The sequence below is a fragment of the Mastigoproctus giganteus genome, chromosome 9, assembly GCF_048544385.1.
Source record: "Mastigoproctus giganteus isolate SK-2022 chromosome 9, ASM4854438v1, whole genome shotgun sequence".
Lineage (NCBI taxonomy): Eukaryota > Metazoa > Arthropoda > Arachnida > Uropygi > Thelyphonidae > Mastigoproctus > Mastigoproctus giganteus.
In genome coordinates, this window is record NC_143583.1 from 60,684,002 (window position 1) to 60,705,431 (window position 21,430).

General features: G+C 36.1%; 1 protein-coding gene across 1 annotated transcript in view; it reads right to left on the reverse strand.

Moving 5' to 3' along the window:
* Positions 1–21,430, reverse strand: part of LOC150080278 (cytoplasmic dynein 1 intermediate chain-like) — a 389,556-nt gene that overhangs the window by 93,584 nt on the left and 274,542 nt on the right. The window contains 2 exon segments of the mRNA XM_090380674.1: positions 15,118–15,231; positions 15,392–15,538. Coding sequence (XP_090236800.1) covers positions 15,118–15,231; positions 15,392–15,538 — 261 coding nt within the window.

A 21,430-nucleotide genomic window follows, 5' to 3' on the forward strand; every position in this document is an offset into this window, starting at 1 on the left:
ACATACATAATCTGACATATAAGTATCACAGTTTGTAAGGTAAGACGTTTGTTCAGTTATTGCTATTTAAGTTACTACTATTTAAAATTTTAAATTATAACAACTATAAAAATTCAGTTTCTGAAAGTTATAAAAAAAAAAGGTGTATTTTTGTTAGCTTTTGGAACGTAACCCCCATTTTTGTCTGGTTCTTAGTCCAGTATAACGCAGTTTTGCATTACACAAGATTTTGTAGGAACCAAACTACTGTGTTATATGAGGGTTACCTGTATGTATATAAATATATATATATATAAATGAATATTAAATGTAACTTCTTAAAGGCAATATTTAAAAAGTCACATATGGTGAAGAAGTGTTCTGTTGATGAATAAAAGATTAATAAATCAGGTATGACAGATGCACCTAAAAGCGCAAAGCAGCATTAAAGGATACAAGAGCATATATATAAGTTTGTATTAATATACTGAATAAAGTATGCATAAATGGATGTGAATGTTACACAAAGTGCCAGTAAATAGAAGGGTGTGGAAAGTAGAAAAAGAAGTGTAGTAGATTTGTGAAAGGTGAAAGAATGTTAATATCCTAAAGGTTATGATAAATTAAGAGAATTATGGGCTGAATTACCAAGCCAATAGAAAGTGGAGAACTGTAAAGTAAAATTAATACATCAAAATACTAATAAAATAAAAATAAAAATGCAAATAAATAAACAGAAAATGATAGTTTTATAGCTGTCATCAGATATGGGGAAAACATTTAGAAAATGGTTGAATATAGGTAAGGCAAATATGCTTGATCTGATGTCAGCTAAAATAAATATTGATACTTTTCTTATGTTTAATGATGTGCGGAAATTTGCCTTTAGCCAGCGGGTGGTTAATTGCTGGAACAAACTTCCATCTGTCGTTGTGGAAGTTGATAGGTTAAATAAATTTAAGGAGGAACTGGACAAGCACTTGGAGGGAATGGTGTGATTTTTTTTTTTTTTTTTGGCTGATGCTGCATAAGCTCCTACACTTGCTTTCTTGCATCACGTGCCACTGCTACTACTATTTCATCAGAGGACTACACCTGACTATATATCAGGAACTGCATTTCTATACTTGTCCATAGTAGTAGATGAAATGCGATAGGCAAAAAGCAATGAAAAATGAAACAAAGCACATTCTAATACAGTATGGACAAGTTAGTCCCAATGCAGTGTAATTTATTTAGGTAAAAATAAGGATTAAGTGAAAATAAATATGGTTAATATAAATATGTTTAATATAAATATGTAAAATTAATTATGTATAGATAGGATTTAAATAAATTTGGAACAAGCACATGGTATAGGGTGAGTTAAATTGAGGATGGGGAAGGGAAAAAGGAGTATTTTAAATAATTAAAGACAAAAAATAACAATAGAATTAGGATAGTAGGAATGTTCGTAATCACCCTCATGTACACTAATAGTTTTACAAACAGGAAGTACAGTAGAAATAGGCAAAAAAAAAGATAAAAAGCAAAGAAAAAGTTATTAAATAACACTAAGCTTGCTGGGTTTGTAAAGCCCAACCTTATAGTAAGGGCTCTGGCATTTGTAAGTGTTAGTATAATACCAAATGATTGTAATAAAATGAAAAATATGTGTTGAAACATGTCGAAAAATGAATCTAAAATGAAACCGAAAGTATATTTATTTATTTGGTTTTTTTTTTAAGGAGCATTAGCAACTAAGGCCATATTGTTCCGGGAATATGCAGTGGTCATTCCCTGACCTTTCCGCATCCTCCGTATTTGGCGGTGCGGGCTCGAACCCCGGTCTAATCAAGAAGCGTGTGCTAAACACTGCTGCTCCTTCCCACTTGGCTACGGAGGCGTCAACTGAAAGTATAATAACAAAGCGAAAGTATTTCAAGAAATGCATAGCGGAAACAAACTGGTAGGAAAAAATATATACTTAGCAGACAGAAAAAGGTGGCGGAGGGTGACACGCACATATTCAGTAGAGTAGATGAATGCAAGCAAACTTCAACCACATTAGCAATATAATTACATGATAAAGAAATTATGGCAGCTTACCGGACTTAATAGTAAGCTGAGAAGAAATGCAAAACAGTGGGAAAATAGTAACCTCTATTGTCGTATTTAGAAAGAATACAAGTGGTTTTTTTATATTTTTTTTTAATGAAAACCCCAAACATGAGAGGTATTAGAACCTATAGTACTTAGTAGCATGCTTGGGTTAGAGGTTGAGAAGATGAAAGAAGATATTTGTTGACATTAGACTAGAACTTCTGTAGACTAATTTTCAGGAAATACTTATAAAGAAAGGTTGTTCCAGAAAACGGCAGTTGAATGAATATACGAGGAAGATGAAAAGATGGATCTGTGAGCATGAGTTTGAAGTTGGACAGTAAATGGATGTTGGCTGGTGGCTGCACAAGTTCGGACTGTTTTGAAAGAGAGAGAGAGCGGGAATTATAGAAGCCAATTCAGAAGATCAGTGCCCACGGAAGTATCTGTAGAAAACACAAGCAGCAGAAACAGTACGTCTATGAGACAGTGAGTGGAGAGATTCTGTTAGAAATGAGTCATAAATTAATCAAACTGCCCTCTTCTGAATGGAATATAGAAGCCTGAGAGAGGTTTTGGGGGCAACGTTCCAGATGTGGGAACAATATTCCATGGTAGGGTGGATTTGCGATTTGTACAGAGTGAACAGCTGTTTGGAAGAAAAGTAACGCTGAGAGCAAAAAAAAAAAAAAATCAAGTTTTTTATATGCAGAGGAAGCAATATTTGTAATGTGCTTGTGCACAAGAGAGAGAGAGATTAGAAGCCAGGGTAATCCCAAAAGAGATATATCATTTTGCTTAGAAATCGGAGTGTCACCAAAGATAAGCATAGGAGCAGAAGAATCCTTTTTGCGAGATATGACAAGACTGAGTTTTAGAAGGATTAAAATCAACTAAGTTGTCTTTGCCCCACTGGAGAATTACCTGGAGATCAGCATTTAAGGAATTGGTAGTGGATATTTGAGAAGTTGAAGCTGATTGAGCAGGGCAAGTTTGTCAAAATAGAAAGTGGAATGCAATGTGCTATCATCGGCAAAACTATGTATAGGATTTCCAGTCAATTGAAGGTGGTCATTAATATACAAGAGGAAAAGGGTGGGGGGAAAGAACCTTGGGGGACACCAGCATTAGTGGAGAAGTTAGAAGACAGAGAGCAATCTACCATCACCCTCAGTTAGCAATCAGAGAGAAAACTGGATAACCAATTACAAAAAAACAGTTGGCAAACCATAAGATGGAAGCTTGTTTAGAAGACCTTTATGCCAAACACGATCGAAAGCCTTTGAGATATCAAGAGCAACTGCTTGTGTTTCTCCAAACTTTTCCATTGAATTTGTCCATAAATGGGTAACATATAATCCAGAAAAACACAGTGGATTGACACTGACGGAATCCATACTGGCGATCGTTGATCAGATGAAGGTTTCTAGGTAGTTTAAGAGTTGGTGGTTAATTGATTTCTCCATTACTTTAGAAAGAGTAGAAGTAATTGCAATGGGATGATAATTGGATGAGAGGGATTTGTCACCCTTTTTAGGAACTGGCTGGATATGAGCAAATTTCCAAACAGAAGGAAAAACACCTTTGGAAAAAGAAAGTGAAAAAAGGCGGCAAAGAATAGGAGTAAGTTCAGGACCACAGGTTTTGAGAACAAGTGGAGAAATACCATCGGGACCTGCAGCTTTCTTAGCATCAAGATTCGTCAAAATCCTTCTGAAGGAAGACCACAGGAGGCATTGAATGGAGGATGTTGGGAGGTGTTTTACCAAGATCATTAATACATGAGTTGAAAGAAAAATGGTATGCTAGCAGGTCAGCTTTATCCTTGGCTGAAGTGACAACAGAACCATCTCGTTTGGACAGAAGTAGGAGCAGAGATGGGCAAAGGTTGCGGCCAATAGCTTTGGCAAGAGACCAGAATGCTTGATTACCATTAGGGCAAGAAGCAAGTTTTCTACTCTTAGCCTGTTCAAACTCTAGTTTGGACTGATTCATAACTACTTTACAATTGTTGCAATCTTTGGTGTAGGCAGAAAATGAAACTGAAGAATTAGAAACAAACGAATTACCATATGCAACATTCTTCTCTCGAACAGCCTTAGCATATTTATTGGAAAACCAAGGTTTAGATAAAGGACGAGATTTTAAAGTGGAGTGTGGGATAAAGGATTCCATTCCTGCAAGAATAATTTCACTGACACGATCTGAACAAACGTTGACATCAGAAGTTTTGAAACAGTAATCCGAACAAGGAAAAGAAGAAAAGAAATCTCGCAGGTCATCCCATTTTGCATTCTTGTAATGCCAAACAACATGAGGTTTGGAATAGCCATGAGATTGTCTATCTCATTGTAATCACCAAGTTGTGATCTGAAGTGCCTAAAGGACCTCTCACTTCGACCGTGTACTTAGAAGGGTTGTTTGTGAGAAAAAGATCAAGCGTATTGGCTGTATGATTAGGATTGTCAGGTATTCTTGTAGGTAATTGAACAATCTGTGCAAGGTCATTAGTAATTGCAAAAGTCTCAGCATCTTGACCAGCTGGGTCGGTGTGACTAGAAAACAGAAGCCAGCTGGAGTTGTGAACATTAAAATCACTAAGGAAAATTACTTCACTGTTAGGAAAGTTGGACTGGAGAAAGTCAAGCTGCAAAGAGAGGAAGTCAAAGAGCTCCAAGTGATTAGTGGAGTTGGGAGAACGGTAGAGACAACAGATGAATTTGACACAATGAGGTAGAGAGATTTTAAGCCAGAGAAGATCAAAGAGAGGGGATTCCAAATTGCCAAGTCTCTGACAGGGAATATCAGAACGAACATATGCACAAGTACGCACACCTTTGAGGCGAAAGGAATCTACAGCAAATAATTTGGGCATCTGAGATGAGCAATAGTGGAATCAACCGATAACTGAGATTCTGTCAGAAAAAGTACATGGGGTTTGGCACACTGCAAGTGGAAATGGATATCATTGTGATTAGAATTGAGACCACATATATTTGTGAAATGAATTAGGAAGTGCTTGGGAAGTTTAGATCTTTTCACAGATAAGCTTGCTCTATTAGTTTGACATTTCATGGTGTATTCAATAGTAAGAAAAAGTGGGTGGGACATGCTGTATGAAGTAACGAAATTTTTGAATATGGAGTACACATGGTAAGAATATACCCAGATCCTTGACATAACGTGTCTTCGACAATGCTCCCCACATACACACTACTCAGTCTCCCTCCAGTCACTATCTGGCAGAGTAGAGGTAGCAAGATTATACACTAGCTGATCCGGAAGCTTCCTAGAGAGTTACCAATAGGTTCAGTCGGGTGTACTAACTAGCGGCGACCTGCGAACACCGTTTTAGAGCTGTACCCTCGAAATGTAAGGAATATTGGATCTCACCACGATGTTCATCATAACCTCAAAAGTTATCAATCATACTGCATGATGGAAGAGATAGGGAAGGGTTGTCCGGAACTAACTCTAGAGACTAAACATGGGTTCCACCACTTCAAGCCTCCAATAAGCAAAGTGGTGGTATTGCACCGGTTGATGAGAGTCATCTACCACCTAGTACTGCCTGGTAACATAGAGGGGCGGCATTCTTCCATGTGGTGTGGGCACCACACCTCGACCCCTACTTACGTTGGAGGCGCCTCCGTAGCCAGGTGGGAAGGAGCAGCAGTGCGTAGCACACGCTTCTTGATTTGACCGGGGTTCGAGCCCGTCACCACCAAATACGCAGGATGCGGAAAGGTCAGGGAATGACCACCGCATATCCCGGAGCAATATGGCCTTAGTTGCTAATGCTCCTAAAAACCAGATAACAAACAAACAAACAAGCGTACGTTGGTTCACACCTGGGTGGTCACCCACACTTGTGCATGGAGGTTATACCCAGGATTACTAACAGTCCCACCATCGTGAAGGTGGAAGCAGAGGATTTGGCTGTCACAGACCGTCCGGACTTCGCCGAAATTGGGTCCACTTGACTTGAGTGTCACCCGAATATCAATTATAGCATGGAAGAACAGGAATTAATTCCATGTATATAAATCTAGATGAATTCAGAGGTAGTATCAGGTGTGAATTCACTGTGGAAAGAATAGTAAATGAATCCAAGGATAAAGTACCAGTTGACATATCCAATGGTAGTACAGTTAAGAATCTAATTGTGGAAGAACAGGAAACAAGTCTATGGACATGAAACATTTCAATCTTAAGAAGGAAGAATAAGAAGTAATTCCAAGGAATCAAAAATTTGGATGTCTCTATACCTAATAGTAATGTAGTTAGGAGATTGTATAAAGTAATATATACAAAGTTTAGTGGTAAAGACCAAAGTCACGAAAATCTGAAGGCTGCTATATAATTTTAGTGGAAAAACTAGAGATTGATTTTCAAAGGTGTAGTATATTAACAGGAGCTTTAAAAATCCAGGACCCAATGCCAATTCTACATATAATATAAACCATAACTTAAAACGAATTAATAGAAGTCAGCAAAGACTCAACGTGGGTAGTTAATTATAAGTAATTTCATGAATGATTATTAAAACAAATCCAATGGATACATGAGAAAAGTGAAAACATAACAGTAGAAACTTAGTGAGTAAAGAGACAAGGTAATTAATCTGAAGAAAATAGTTACATCGGAAATCATGTATAGCTATTACTTACCAAGTAGTGGAATTCCACCAGATAATTTTACAACTATACAGATATGTTTAGAACTGACCAGTTTACAGTAAATTATAACTGAATTTATTTCTGATAAAATGGGAAACTACACTGAAACAGTATTTTACAAAGTAGATAGGGATATTATTGATGAGAAACTTATTATAAAGGAGTTGTAGATCTTTAGTGAATAGTAGTTGGTTACTACATATGTAAGTTAATCTGATGGTTTGGGTACATATTATATTTTTATGTTTTTTGTTGGAAATATTGGAATGCCAGTTTGTAAGGTATATAACATCAGAGTTAAATTTATTTCTTTTATCACGTATGTCAATATTATATGTAGGTGAAGTAGTGCTAATAGTAATATTGACTTCAAGGAAGTTGGCTGTGTAATTAGTGGAGTTTTCTTTATTTAGTTTAAGTTCATTAGGGTAAATAGCTTTGGCTATAGGTTTAAAGTTAGTATTTAAGGCTAGGATGTCATCTACATATCTGAAAGCTAACAGGTTATAATTAGGATTATTTAGGGTGTATAGTTCTTCATAATAATGCAAGAATAGGTTTAATACTAAACTGGATATTTGGGAACCCATAGGAACACCAGTAGTTTGTTTATAGGTAAGTTTGCCATTGAAAATATAGTTACTGAGTAAAGAGAGGTTTACATAGTTGCTCCAAGTATTTTCATTTATGTTTAATTTATCTTCGTATCTGTGATAAAACTGTTTTAGCACAAATATCATTACAGTATATAGTATGGAGGTAAAAAGGTTGGTGAAATGAAATGTTTCTATGTTTGTTATGGTAATATTAGATTTGAAGGTGTTGATGACAGCTAGGTTATTATTTATTACCCAAGTAGATGTGAGATTATTAAAAATAGTTTTTAGTAGTTGAAAAAATGTCTGGCTGGAAGGTAGCAGCCACTGTTTTTAGAGCTGGTAATGAATCTGAAACCTACAAGTTGTTTATGGAATTTAGCAATCATATAGACAAATGGTAGAGTTGAGTTCTGTAATTTAGTATGTAGTTTTTTATGTAAAGCAATTAGCTTTTTAACTGGGGCAGAAGGATTAAGATGGCAGGAAGTGAAAGTGGAACTATTTTCTATTTCATTTTTAAGTTGATTACAGTAAAATTGTTTACAAAATACGGCAAAGTTGTTGGAAGCTTTATCTACCAGGGTGATGATAAAATTGTCTTGTAATTCTATTACATGTTTTTTAAGGTTGTAATAGGGTGTGTACAAGTTATTGTGCAGTTTGTAGGCATTAGATATAGCTTTTACTATGTCATGATATACAATGGTGATCCAATTTTGGTATGCTTCATGTGGAATGTTGTATTTCAAAGCAAGTTTTTTAGTAAAATGTATTAGATTTAAATATAATACTTTGTTGATATTATTAAGGTTAGCTTTATTTATAGACCTGTATTTAAAATCTTTGCTCATAGCAGTTTTTAGGTTTTTAATGATGTTAAGATTGCCTGTAATAATATTTCCATGATATTGATCAATATATGGAGCATAAATAGAGTTATTGCAGTAGCATGGGAGATCAGTGGGTAGAATATTTCCTTTGTTAGTAGCTAGTTGTTTATAGTTACACATTCTTAAGCCTAATGAAGGATCGTAATTGTAAGAATAATGTATATAAAATTTGTATAGACTGTTTGAAGGTAATAGGTTATTATGCTTATTGAGTAGGGAGGACTAGGATATATTGTCGAACCATTTTTGGTGTAAATTTAATATTGCAAAATTCAATGCAGTGGGCTCATACTACCCTCTATAGCCTAATTTTTCTGTATATATTCTAGTTCAACAGTGACTTTGTCAGTGGTATGGTATTGCCATGTGAGTGCTAGGTTCTGTTCTATAATAATTTTTCACTACATGAGGGCCACCATTATTCAAATCCATGCATTTGCAGATCGATAGGTGTATCGGTTCCTATGTGAATGAATTTGTCTAACGTTTGAAATGCAACGATTCCCTGACCGTTATTGGCCTTTGGTCCTCTGTCGAGATGGCACTTAAAACACCACAGTAAATTTGGAATGTAAATCCTTATGGGTAATTTAAGTAGCCTGCCTTGATGGAACTTTGAAGCTATGGAATATTGAATGTGTGGATGAGAACTCAAGTAGGAGAGATTCCCATACTTTGCACACCAGTGTGCAAAGTATGGGAATTAGCTTGACAGCTGTTTTACCTTAATCTTTCAATTCAGAGCAGATCTCTTCCTCAGAGACAAATATCCTGCTCTGATATGAGATTACATGAAAAGTTCAGAGTTTTATGGTGGGGGGTTATGATGATAGGTATTCTCCAATTATCGTAACCCCCAACAAATTCTGAAAGCCACATCAATGTGGCTTTCAGAATTTGTTGGGGGTTCCCACATTTCCAAAGTCTTGATCCTGTCCCTCAACCAAAGGGAAGGAGACCTATTGGAATGCAGTTGTCACTAGAATCAAGAACCATCTGCCAACTGATCCCAGTAGGGTTGGTCTGGGACCTCCCCATTTGCTGAAGCAGGATCCAAAGTAGTATATTAAGGCTGGGCCTCTCACTCATCATGACCCCCCCCTCCTTTCTAAGTTTCCACAGGACATAATGCATGGCTGCACATGCTGGATTCCAATGATGTAACCCTGGAATCAAGGTATGTGAGTCCGATTCCAGTGATTCTGCTGGCCTTCCAGATGATGCTCTGGGGGGGATTACAAATGGAGATTAACCAATGGTCCACCTTTGTATCATTAACAAATTTAGATATTAAACTTGATATATCTTCATTGATATAGTTAATAAATATTTAAATCAGTAAGTGGGCCCAACACCAAACCCTGGTTTGTTTGTTTTTTATTTGGTTTTTAGGAGCATTAGCAACTAAGGCCATATTGCTCCGGGATATGTGGTGGTCATTCCTGGACCTTTCCGCATCCTCCGTATTTGGTGGTGACGGGTTCGAACCCCGGTCTAATCAAGAAGCGTGTGCTATGCACTGCTGCTCCTTCCCACCTGGCTACGGAGGCGCCTACCAAACCAAACCCTGGAGGCCTCCACTAATAACAATCAGTCCATGAAGAGTAGCATCTATTAATAACCACTCTATGTTGCTTGCCCCACAACCATTCCTTTTCCATGGCAGTAACTTTTCCCCAATGCCACTTTGTTTCAATTTGTACAGCAGTTGTTCATGTTGAACAGTATCAAAAAGCTATACTGAAATTTAAGTATATAATATCAAAATCATTTTTTGCATCTAGTTCCTTTATGACTATCTCAGAAAAGTTATTTACATTGATCAGAGATCATCCCTTGACAAATTCTTGCTACGATTGCCACATGATTTCATTGCTGTCAATACGATCTAGCATTACTTCTTTTACTATTGACTCCATTATTTTCCCTGACAAAGTAGTCAGGTCTATAAGTACTTACTTTGCCATTAAGTTAATCTGATATCCATCTATACCTTCTATAACATCTGTTGGTACATGAAAGGCATTTGAAAAGTTAGTGGCCTGAGTATGAATGGTTTATCTGACAATTCTGATAACATATTACTTTTTCAACATAGTCCACTTTGGAGCCAACACGCTTTTGCCACCGATGTAGCAATCTGTGTTGCAACATAGATTTTTTTGCCACCGATATTGATTCCAGCTGCGTAGAAAGTTTTCTTTTAGCATTCCAAGAATGCATCCACTGCAGCAATGACATCACTGTCAGTGGGAAAATGGATGCCAGCCAGGAATTTTTTTAATTTAGGAAATAGGTGAAAGTTCAATAGTGCTAGGTCTGGTTGAATATGGAGTATAGTCTAGGATTACAAAACAGCACTCATGTAGTGCAGCCAAGGCAATGACAAACTTGTGAGCAAGCCCACTGTCCTGGTTAAACAAGACTCCTTTACTGCAGTTTTCCTTGCTGAATTTTTGAATTCACTAGTAACAATCCATCCATCGGCATTCCAAAAACTGATGCCATCACCTTGATAGCAGAAGGAATTTTCTTTGGAGGGGGAGAAGAGCTGTGTTTTCACTGCTTGAACTGTGGTACACACATTCAGATGAGGGCAACATACCAAACTGTCATTCGATCACTCATCACCAGATTATGCACACTGTCAACAACGTCTGGAGAGACGGGCAATGGAAATCTTCCACAGTGTGGGCCATTTTTTTAATTATTATTTCTATATATAATACACATATGTATAACTTTTATCATATATTAATAAATGAATATGATATATTATACTGTATTTACTCTAGTCCAGATAAAATAGTATTATTAAAATTACCCCAAATTATCTTTGCCTGAGAAGAGGTAGGTATGCTGGTAAAACTAAACTCTCAAAAGTGGTATGCGATTATTGTAAGTTTGAGAAACCCTAATATAGAAGATAAGCGAGCATCGACATTCCTTTTGGGTTTTGATGAAAAAACTGCTTTCTTTATATAGTTTTCAATAAAATAAAAATAATTTTAAAATGCTATTAAATAACTTCAATATAATTATAGTAGACTCTCGATTTTCCGGGATAGATGGTAAAAAACAAATCCCGGATAATCCAAAAATACAGAAGTCCCTGACATATGTTCCAGGACTTACTTCGTCGAGGTTTACGTAACTCGGGAATGACTAGTAACATATTGCTACTATATTATTTTTCCACAAATTTGAATTCAGCACGATACTTGTTAATGTTTGACCATTTTCATACATTCTTATTAGTTTAATTTTCTGATCCAAATTGATTGCTTTCCTAGTACCGCTGTCACTTATTCTTTGTTGCCAGACTACAGTGGTCACCATGTAGTCTGGCAGCAGGGCCATAGAGAGGCACCGATTATAACACAGCCACATTGGTAATGTGCACATGACTGGGGAGGGGGTCCACAACAGTGTTTTTATCGGGCTGAAAGAGAGCTCCAACAATTTGTGCTTTTAACTGTCTTAAACAGCCAAGAAATAAATATGTTTTAGTGAACTCACTCCCCCATCATAAACTTTTCATGATGAGGAACAAACTCTTCTCTAGTGAATTCTATTGTGTTTTTGGCATCACCATAGTCTTCAGCAAACCCAAAAATGCTATGGGGAACTAATTCCACTGCTTTAGGTGCATTCTAACATTTGTTTGCTCCCCTTCCACACACCTGTGGACAGTGGGGGTCAGCAAACTTCGCTGATGGACTGTTCAGCACTATTCCCCCTACGAACCTGCTACAGGCGAAAATCAGCACCTTTTCACGAGCCCTTTCACGGGAACCCACAAAACTCCATTAAACTGAATCGGTTCGATAATCCCGATTTACCCGATATGGAGGGAGTAAAATCTGGATTATCGAACTGATATGAAATTTACACAATGAAATTTGCTCAACATAACGATATGGAGGGAAAACCTGATAACAAACCAGGACACTATGCAGCAAAACCCAAGCGATGATCCCATTATCACCGAACACCAGGATGAAGCAGTGGACCCCCGCTCTGGGGGGGGCCCCCCAGACAAGCAAGGAGAAAGAATAAGAAGGGAATAGTGCCAAATTCACAGCAGGAGACACGTTCACACACTGAGCCTAAGGAACCAAAAGAAACAGACGACAACCAGCGAAGTCAAAAAGACGCCAGTGAGGAGAAACAACCAGAACCACCTCTGGATCTCACCCTGCCAGAGAGCACCGTACATGAGAAATCAATTTCCTCAAGGCTGCCCTGGAAACCCTGTTCAAGGGGCAAACCAAAGGGTGACCACAGGGCTTAGAGCCCAAATTGTCAACTTGTGGAATAAGCTGGACCCACTCCTGATAGAAATGTTCCTAGAGAGTGAAAGAGCAACAGCAAAGCTCCAGGCTTATATTGATTGTGGGGCGAACAAAATGCCACAGCGTTTCCCACATATGCCCAAGCACTGAGGACCACAACAACAATAGAGCAACAGCCGACTCCAGCTGCCCCCAGCAAGAAGAAGGGCCCCCCCTACTACAATGCCCACATCTGGTCCTCTTAAAGCCTGCCACACCAGACTCACCACACAAGCGAAGAGGTGAAAAACTCGGTAATTACCAACCTTGATGAAGATTTTAAAACCAAGATAAAATCGATGAGGAAGACTCACAACGTCAGCATTATTATTGAAACTGAGACACAGGAGGAGGCTAATAAAATCATTGAAAACCGAAAGCGCCTTCCCTGGCCTCCATGCAGAGATCCCCAAGAGAAAGGGACCTAGCATTGTAGTTATGACACTGGAAGTGACCTCTCCCCAAGCCCAACTACAGGACAAAATCTACAGAAGAAACCTGCAGCAAGACATTCCTGATACTAACCCATCAGAGTTAATCACACCTAAATACCAGACAAAGCCCAGAAGCGGTAACACCACAAACTGGGTGATTGAGTTAGCCCCAAGAGCCTGGAAGATAATCAGCCAACAGACACGGATTTACATAAACTGGGGCAGCCACCACTTAGAGAGCATGTGGCTGTCCCCAGATGCTTCCAGTGTTGCCGAATCTGTCTCCTCCACTCCTCGCCAACCCCACTCTTCCCTCTGGTGGGGCATGGGCATGCCCCACTGATTCTACCTGGGGGTCGTCTTCCCTATTAACCTCATTCTTCTGTCTTTATCCCCCACTCTATCTGTATACAAGCGACCCACACGTCAAAAATAACCATATCTAAATTACACCATTCGCCCACCATTTTGGCTTTTCCATTCTAGCGCAATAACCCCAAGCAATTTTTTTTTTTTTTTTTTTTTCTTTAGGTCCTAGCCACTGAAATCTCAGGAAACTAGGTGGCAGGACCTGCCAGAGTGCAAATTTAAACTAGTGGTCACCTGGGGGTTGTTGGGCCTCAGTAGGGGTCCAGCGACTAAATGGCCGGAGGAACAACAGTACATAACATTACACACTCACATGATCCACACACTTTTAAATCTCTGGCCTTCCCAGTGAACTGTAAACTCATAATGAAAGCAACGCAGAGATGGGGGGAACCCCTGGTGCCGTTAGACACTTAACACACTTTGTACTTTGTCACTTATTCTCTTATGATAATGGTCAAAATTAAATTTTCTGAAAACAACTTCACAGGGTTAAAGCGAAAACTCACTATTATCACCCCGCACGAGCTCACATTTTACTAAAGCCCATTTCTGGAAATCAACAAAAACAATTTGCACTTTCTTTTATTGGGCTTTTCTGTTAACGCAATCTATTATAAATAGGTAGTAAACTTGATCTTATTGCGTTTGCGATGATACCGATAGCTGGAATTCTGTTGGTTTTTACATTATTATGGCAAAGTGTGTGTTCCCTTCACTGAAATCTTCAGTCATATAAAAAAAAAAAACAATAAATAATTGTAAGAATCTTCTCTTTCCTATTTTTTTGCTTGTTAATCCGATCTCATTGGGTAATTTGTGTGTGCCATGATCGTTGTTATTGAGTGCTTATTATTTTTTTTTTGTTGTTTTAATTTTACAATTCTAAAAAAAAAATAAAAATAAAAATTGAGTGAAAACAAATTTATGTAAATCCGTAGTTGCGTAAGTAGGGGACTCACTGTATAGAAAATGTCAGCAACCTAAGTAAAAAATATGGCGATAGATAAAAAACTACCATGTACTACTCGTGTATCCAATACGATGGTTCCCTTTATTTTTTTTGCAATGTAGATTTAAAAGCTTCTAAATAGCTTCCCTTTATTTTTTACAATGTCTCGTATGGTTTGGTCACCAACCTTATAATGGTTCTTTAGAGATTTAATGGATGCACCATTTTCAAACTTTTGAATAATTTCAAGTCTTTGTTTAACTGAAAGCGCACTCTTTTGTGTTTACCCATCATTTTCGCGATTTCTAAACAAAAAAAAATATATATTTACTAAAAAAAAAAAAAAAATTTACATACCTGACATAAATAGCAAAACAAAATTTGTCTTTTTGCAGTGCAATGGAACACAACAATCGACACGACGCACTAAAACAAACTAAACATTCGGTCTCTCTCTCTCTCTCTCTCTTTTTTTTTTTTTTTTTTTGAGTGGTGGATGTGAGGACAGCAGGGGTTGCAAGATAATAGGCACATTAATCTCCCAACTTATAACGTCACTTATTTACAACTTGCAAAATATCTGTTTATACCTATTCTAGTTATTACTTGAATTTTATGATTTCTGGTTGATTTTTTTTTTTTTTAATTTGGAGTCTTGAAGTGCCCCGGTTAATCCGATCTCGGTAAATCAAGAGTCTGCTGTATATTTTACAAACAAACAGAATATTAAATAAGAGTACTCTGAGACAGAATTTCTATTTTCTTTTAAATTATTTATACAATATTCAAGACAGCTCACCTGTGGTGAAGACAGCATGTCTAGACTCCATGTGCATAACTTCCCATCTGTTGAAATGCTGATAAGATTATGGGCATTTTGAGTGCCCACTACTTGAACACAATACACAGGATGCTTAAAGATAAAATTTTACAAATATTTGTACATGAAAATAAACATCTAAGTTAACTTTCAAGATTATACAATTAAATCACTAAAATAATTATTTTGTGGAAGCTGGTACAAGATAATATAAAACATACATACATTAATATAAAAATAAATGAATATTTACTGTATGAGCTGCAGCACAGAGAGGACTTCTTTGTACTGGTGTTCTCTTGTTACTTCTGTTGTCCCATAACATTATTTGGCCTGAATATGTCCCACCAAGAACCAAGTTTGGATGGAATTTAGCAAAGCACGTAGACATGACAGGAGACTAAATAAATTCAAATAACATTAATATCTTATTCCTTCAATTTAAAACAGAATATGTATATAAGAGCTAAAAGATTAGAAACCTTGCCTCATCATAAGAATGGGAAACCCCCTCTGCTAATGGCAGCTATTATATATTGTAGCATAGATTTCATTAGCAAGTGTCAAAGGCATCGGGCCAAGGAAGAGTACTCTTCCTTGTCCCAATGCTTTTGACACTTGATAATGTGTTGTTACAATGGGTCTTCTAGTTTTCATGTGGTAGAAGGTAAAGCATTCTGAGATTGGATATTACATCTAAGATACCCCATAAATTCTCAAGATAATGTATATAAAAGATCCAGTGATTGTGTAGGCACAAAAGATGTCAAACATCACTACCATGTCTGTGAATCATTTGCAAATCCACCTGATGAAAAGTTAGTGGAACTGTCATTCTGAAAGTGTCCATTAACTTTTTCCTAAGAAAAGTGGACATGTGGGCTACAACAGTATTCTGTAATGCTGGGATAAATTCTCACATTCAAGGACGATCAAAAATCCTCAAGAGAATTGTTATTCAATGATTTTGGCTGGCATGGAAAATGGACCATGGTATCAATGACCTCTGGCAATAGTATGCCCCACACATCGCAATCTGCAATTCCTGTCTAAGAGGGGATTCCTCTGAACTACAACATCTGTGTCAACTATCACTTCTACAGGATTTCTTGGTTTATTTCAAATGATCATGCTGTAAGCTGTAAAGAGCTGTTCTGAATATCCTCTTGAGGCTGTCTTGCAAAACATTCTTTGATCATGGTGACATGACTTGTGAGAGGTATCCTATATGACAAAGATGAGCAGCTGTTCATAAAATAAGCAATAATATTGCCCATATTTCCATTTAATGGCCACATGTTATAAATTATTCACTCTGCATGCAATAAAAACATCATATTAATTATCATCTGGTAAAAGGTAGATGTAATGGGCATTTTTCTTTTTACCTATATATTAGGATTATATACACTAACAATTGCTCTTCTTTCTATCATCAAATATTATTAGTTTGTTAAATTTTCAGTTTCAGGCATGTTTATTTTATTCTGCCATTTTAGCTCATATATATATATATAAAATGGCCTGATTAAGAATTACAAAAGTACCATTTAAGAATAAGAGTTCATTACAGAACTCAATAAAAGTGAAAATAATATCTTCTATTTTCAAATAGAATTTGAGGCATAAAATACATAGAAAAAACGTTTGCATTCCATGGCAGCTGAGGCAAGGGATTTACAGGATAAGACACTCCAATTACACAAGTCAACAAGTATTTTTCATCGGGGGGGGGGGGGGGGGGGTACTAGACAGATCTTTGGATGCTGATTCCAAATCAGTTTTTAGTTTTCCTCTAGCAGACCTCATTTTTGTAATGAGACTAATTATACCACTATCATACCTATTCAGTCAACCAACATAATATAATTATTTATTTATTTATATATTCATATTTATATAATTATTTGAATATATATCCTTGTTATTTCATAATTTATTTATTAATTAATAATAAATTAATGTTTCAATTAAGATCTAGTCAATTACTGAAGTGCATTCATCATCACACCTCAAAGTGTAAAAATAATCTCAACAAATTCTGCTTCGTGTTTGGCTCATTCCTAACTAAATCACAACAACGTATAATCATAATGGATATTCTGAAATTTTACCAGTTATATTTTGACCATCATCTAGGTGACCAGAATAAGGTGTGGGCACCACGTTATCTGTAATGCTGGCTCAAATGGATTACACGAATGGTTGAACAAAAGGTACAGCAAACAGTCTGCTCCACTACTGCCATGATATCTGTGGAGTTCATAGGGAATTATTACAAGCACGCATTACATCTGAATGGTGCTTCTTCAACTCATCATAGTGAAGTTTGAAAGTTGTTCTCTGCATAATAGGAAATTAAAGTCACATCCCTATTGCCCACTCTGTTCATCTAAAAGAGACACTACAACATAAAGACACTATTTGAAGCAATTCAATACAGCAGTCATAAATTGAATATTAGCAGTGACCTCAAAGTCAATGCTATGTTTATTTATGGGCATGCAAGGAGTGTTCACAAAATATTGTTGTTTTCTATACCTATGGGTCAGCTGTTCTACTGTAGAACACTATATCAGCCATGACTCGCTTCAAAGAAGCAGATGTCAGCACACACAAAAGAAGAATTTTACTTAAATATGTCAGCCCAAGCACATGAGAATACAAAATTTTTTACTCCCTTATCACTATGACATTCTGATGAAATTCTCAGAGAAATGGAAATAAGCAGGTAGGTTCCCAATTGTTTGATGGTCTGATTTCTTACTGCAAGATGAAGGAAACAATGTCCTTCATTATTCCAGAGTTTTGCATCATAAAAATATCTAACTCCTTCTACCTAATTTCTTCCCATAAGATCTTGTTACAACATGAAGGCCCCATGAGATAACATGAATAAAATGCACAAGTAGCTGGTTAAATATGTTGATGCTCAACTAATTTGTTTTACAAATAGCCAATTTTTGGAATATGAGAGTGCATAATGCAAAGGGGGGGGGACGAAAATCACCTGTGCAACATTACTGTACTGCAATTAATGATTGTAATAATGTTGAAAGGCTATGAACAATTCATGAAAGTAATAGTAATATTACTCATACAATTTTTTTTGTCAGAACAAAATTAATGAATTACAGGGTATAGATATGTACTAACAATTTTGCTCTCTGCATAAAACGTGAAGTTCTGTGCATATTCCAAATGATGCATCAATATCACAAAGCTAGTGAGCATTACCAATTGGAGGAAAGTGCAAAGCAGTAAAGCAAAATTACTGCAAATATCTCTTCATGACAGTTGTCAATCAACACATGCATATAATTAGGTTTAACTTAATAATGAATATTTACTAATTGTTTTATAATTTTTCGATAATAGACATTACTAGATTTTCTTCAACCAACTGAAAGAAACCATTTTCAACAACAGGTATTAGGAGTTAAATTCATGAATATTCACAAATATTCATGAATTTAAAAAACTCTGTATGTAAATGCAAATTACATATATATTAACTGTGGTTATTTTGAATTGGTTTCCCAATATTAGAGAAATTACTTCAAAAATTAGAGTAATTAAAAAAAAAAAAAAAAAACACACGAACATTGTAAAAAAAATTATTAAATACTGTAAAAATTTGTAAAAAAAAATAAAAAAACTCATTGGTATTCCATTTTTTTGATGTAATATTGCCTTCTACATCTATTGGAGAACAGTGGTTGAGTAGTGATCTCCAATTTTAAAATGATTTTGTACTGCTGTCTAGTATAAACTGTGTTTCAGAAAAGCAAAGAGACAGTGACACTCACTACAGATTAAGAAAATTTACACACAAATGGACCCATTTGAAATGTATACAACCTTGAAAAATGTATATATATATGTACACACTTAAATATGTTAATACAGAAAAACAAAATAAACATAAGAATTTCCTGTGCAATTGATGCATTAAAATTAAAATCCCAAGTTAAAAATAAAAACAAACACCTTGTTCATTAATAGTAGTAATACTATCTTGTCATAACAGATTTAACTTATGGGATATATCTATGCAAGTTCAACAGAATGTTTTTTTTTTTACATATACATAAATACCTCGCATTGCACAGTTAATTCGTGCCAAAAAAATACCGTGCTATGTGAAACTACTTTTTTTTTTTTTTTTGGTAGTTGTTGGCGCATAGGCTTCTGTGGCCATAATGCACCTCCCAAGGTTTTTGCAGTACTTTGATCCAAGCCCGAGGCGGGAATCAAACCCGCGACCTTTGGATTGCCAGGCAGGCACTTTACCCACCCAGCTAATCCGGTCGGCACTATATGAAACTATGCTGATCGAGGTATTAGTATGTATTTTAATGTAAGGCGTTCCAACAATTTGATTATATGGGTCGAGTTGCAAAAATATACAGGTGTTTGTTTACTACAAACTGATGCACATGAAGTTCTTGCAAAAAAAAGAAACTAAAATGATAAAAATGAAAATACTAGTAAGTACAGTATGTACATAACCAGAGAAGATAAGTGTGTACTGCATTTTTATTTTGAAAAATAACTGATCAGCTTAGTTTGCACAGTTTTTTCTTCTTTTTATCTGCATACATCTCTTTATAATATTGAATGTCATTTTGCAATGCCTGCCTTACTTTCATACCTCGTTCGATGTTTGGATCTGCTGTAATTATCAATTCACAAACTTCATCTACTTTAGCAATCAACGTTGACAATTCATCAATTGTGAATTCTTTCGTGGATGTAACATTTTCTTCTTCTTCTTCTTGATTTTCTTCTTCTTCATATAAGTGTTGCTACTCCACTTCCACAAGTGTTTCATAAGCGAGGTCATCAGAATGAGAGTCAATGCATTTATCCAAGGTGATCTTTCCCAAGTTGCACAATGTTTTCAGAAACTGTTTTGATTTGAAATTTGAAACTGGTACAATTAACATTGGCACAATTCAGTAAAAGATTTTTCCAAATAGCTCTCTTGTTCACAGTTACTTCAAGCTATGATTCACATATGTTTTCAATGGCATTTTGGATATTGTAACATTTCCAAAATTCGCATAAAGATATGGCATTTTCACCCATTGTTACATTAATGGCTTGTCCAAAGGTATGTCTTAAGTAAAAAGCCTTAAATGTGGCAATGACACCCTGATTCATTGGTTGTAACAAAGAAGTTGTATTCGGTGGCAGAAAAATAACATTAACATTTCTGTTCAGGTCTGTAAGATAAGTAGGATGATCTGGCACATTGCTTAATAGAAACAGAATTTTAAAGTCCATGTTATTGTCTTTGCAATAGTGTTTAACTGCAGAGCAAAATAATTTACAAACCAATCTTCAAAGAGCTGTTTTGTTACTCAGGCTTTCCTATTTAACTGCCATATAACAGGAAGAGTTATATGGCAGTTAAATCAGTATTTTTTGAAAATTATTTTAGTGCCCTTGGATTTTCTGATTTTTATACCAGCATAGGCTTTAATTTAAAGTCACTAGACGTTTCCACCTAGTAAAAAGGGTTAATCAATCTTTGGCGGCTTTATATCCTGGTTGGGTTGATTCTTTTTCTGCCAAATAAGTGTGTGATGGCATCTTCTTCCAAATTAATCCTGTTTCGTCCACATTGACAATTTGTAACCATTGTCATCCTTGTAACCATTATCTTCAATAAGTTTTTTTAGATCATCCCAAAATCTTGCAGCTGCTTCACTGTCAGCACTGGCACTCCCACCACTAAGTCGAACATTGTGGAGCCCATACGTTTTTTAAACCTGTAAAACCAACCACAGCTTGCACAAAAACTTTCCTCTTCCTTGCCACTTTCTTTTGTTAGTAGTGAATAGAGACTGCTTGCTTTAGCTTGAATAGTCATCTGACTTAACGGAATTCTTTTCTGGTTACAGTCTTCAATCCATAACATTAACAGACGTTCCATATTATCCATTTCAGAGCTACGATTTTTAACAATCATTTTTGCCATATAAGATGCTGTTGCCATTCCATGTTCATTTATTTTAGCTTTATTGTTTTGAAGCATTCGTACCGATGATTTGTTCATATTCTTGTCCCGTACTAACTTAGCATATGATGCGCACCATTTTCATATTGTTTTATAATTTCTAGTTTATCATCTAGTGTCAACCATTTACGTTTAGAAGAACATTCAGTGTCATTACATTTCTTCTTTCCATCCATATTTGCGTATAAAGGTGTAACGTTTTTAAAAAATAACACTACACAACATGATTTTTACCTCCAGAAAATCAATGGTTGTTTCTGGTCAAGT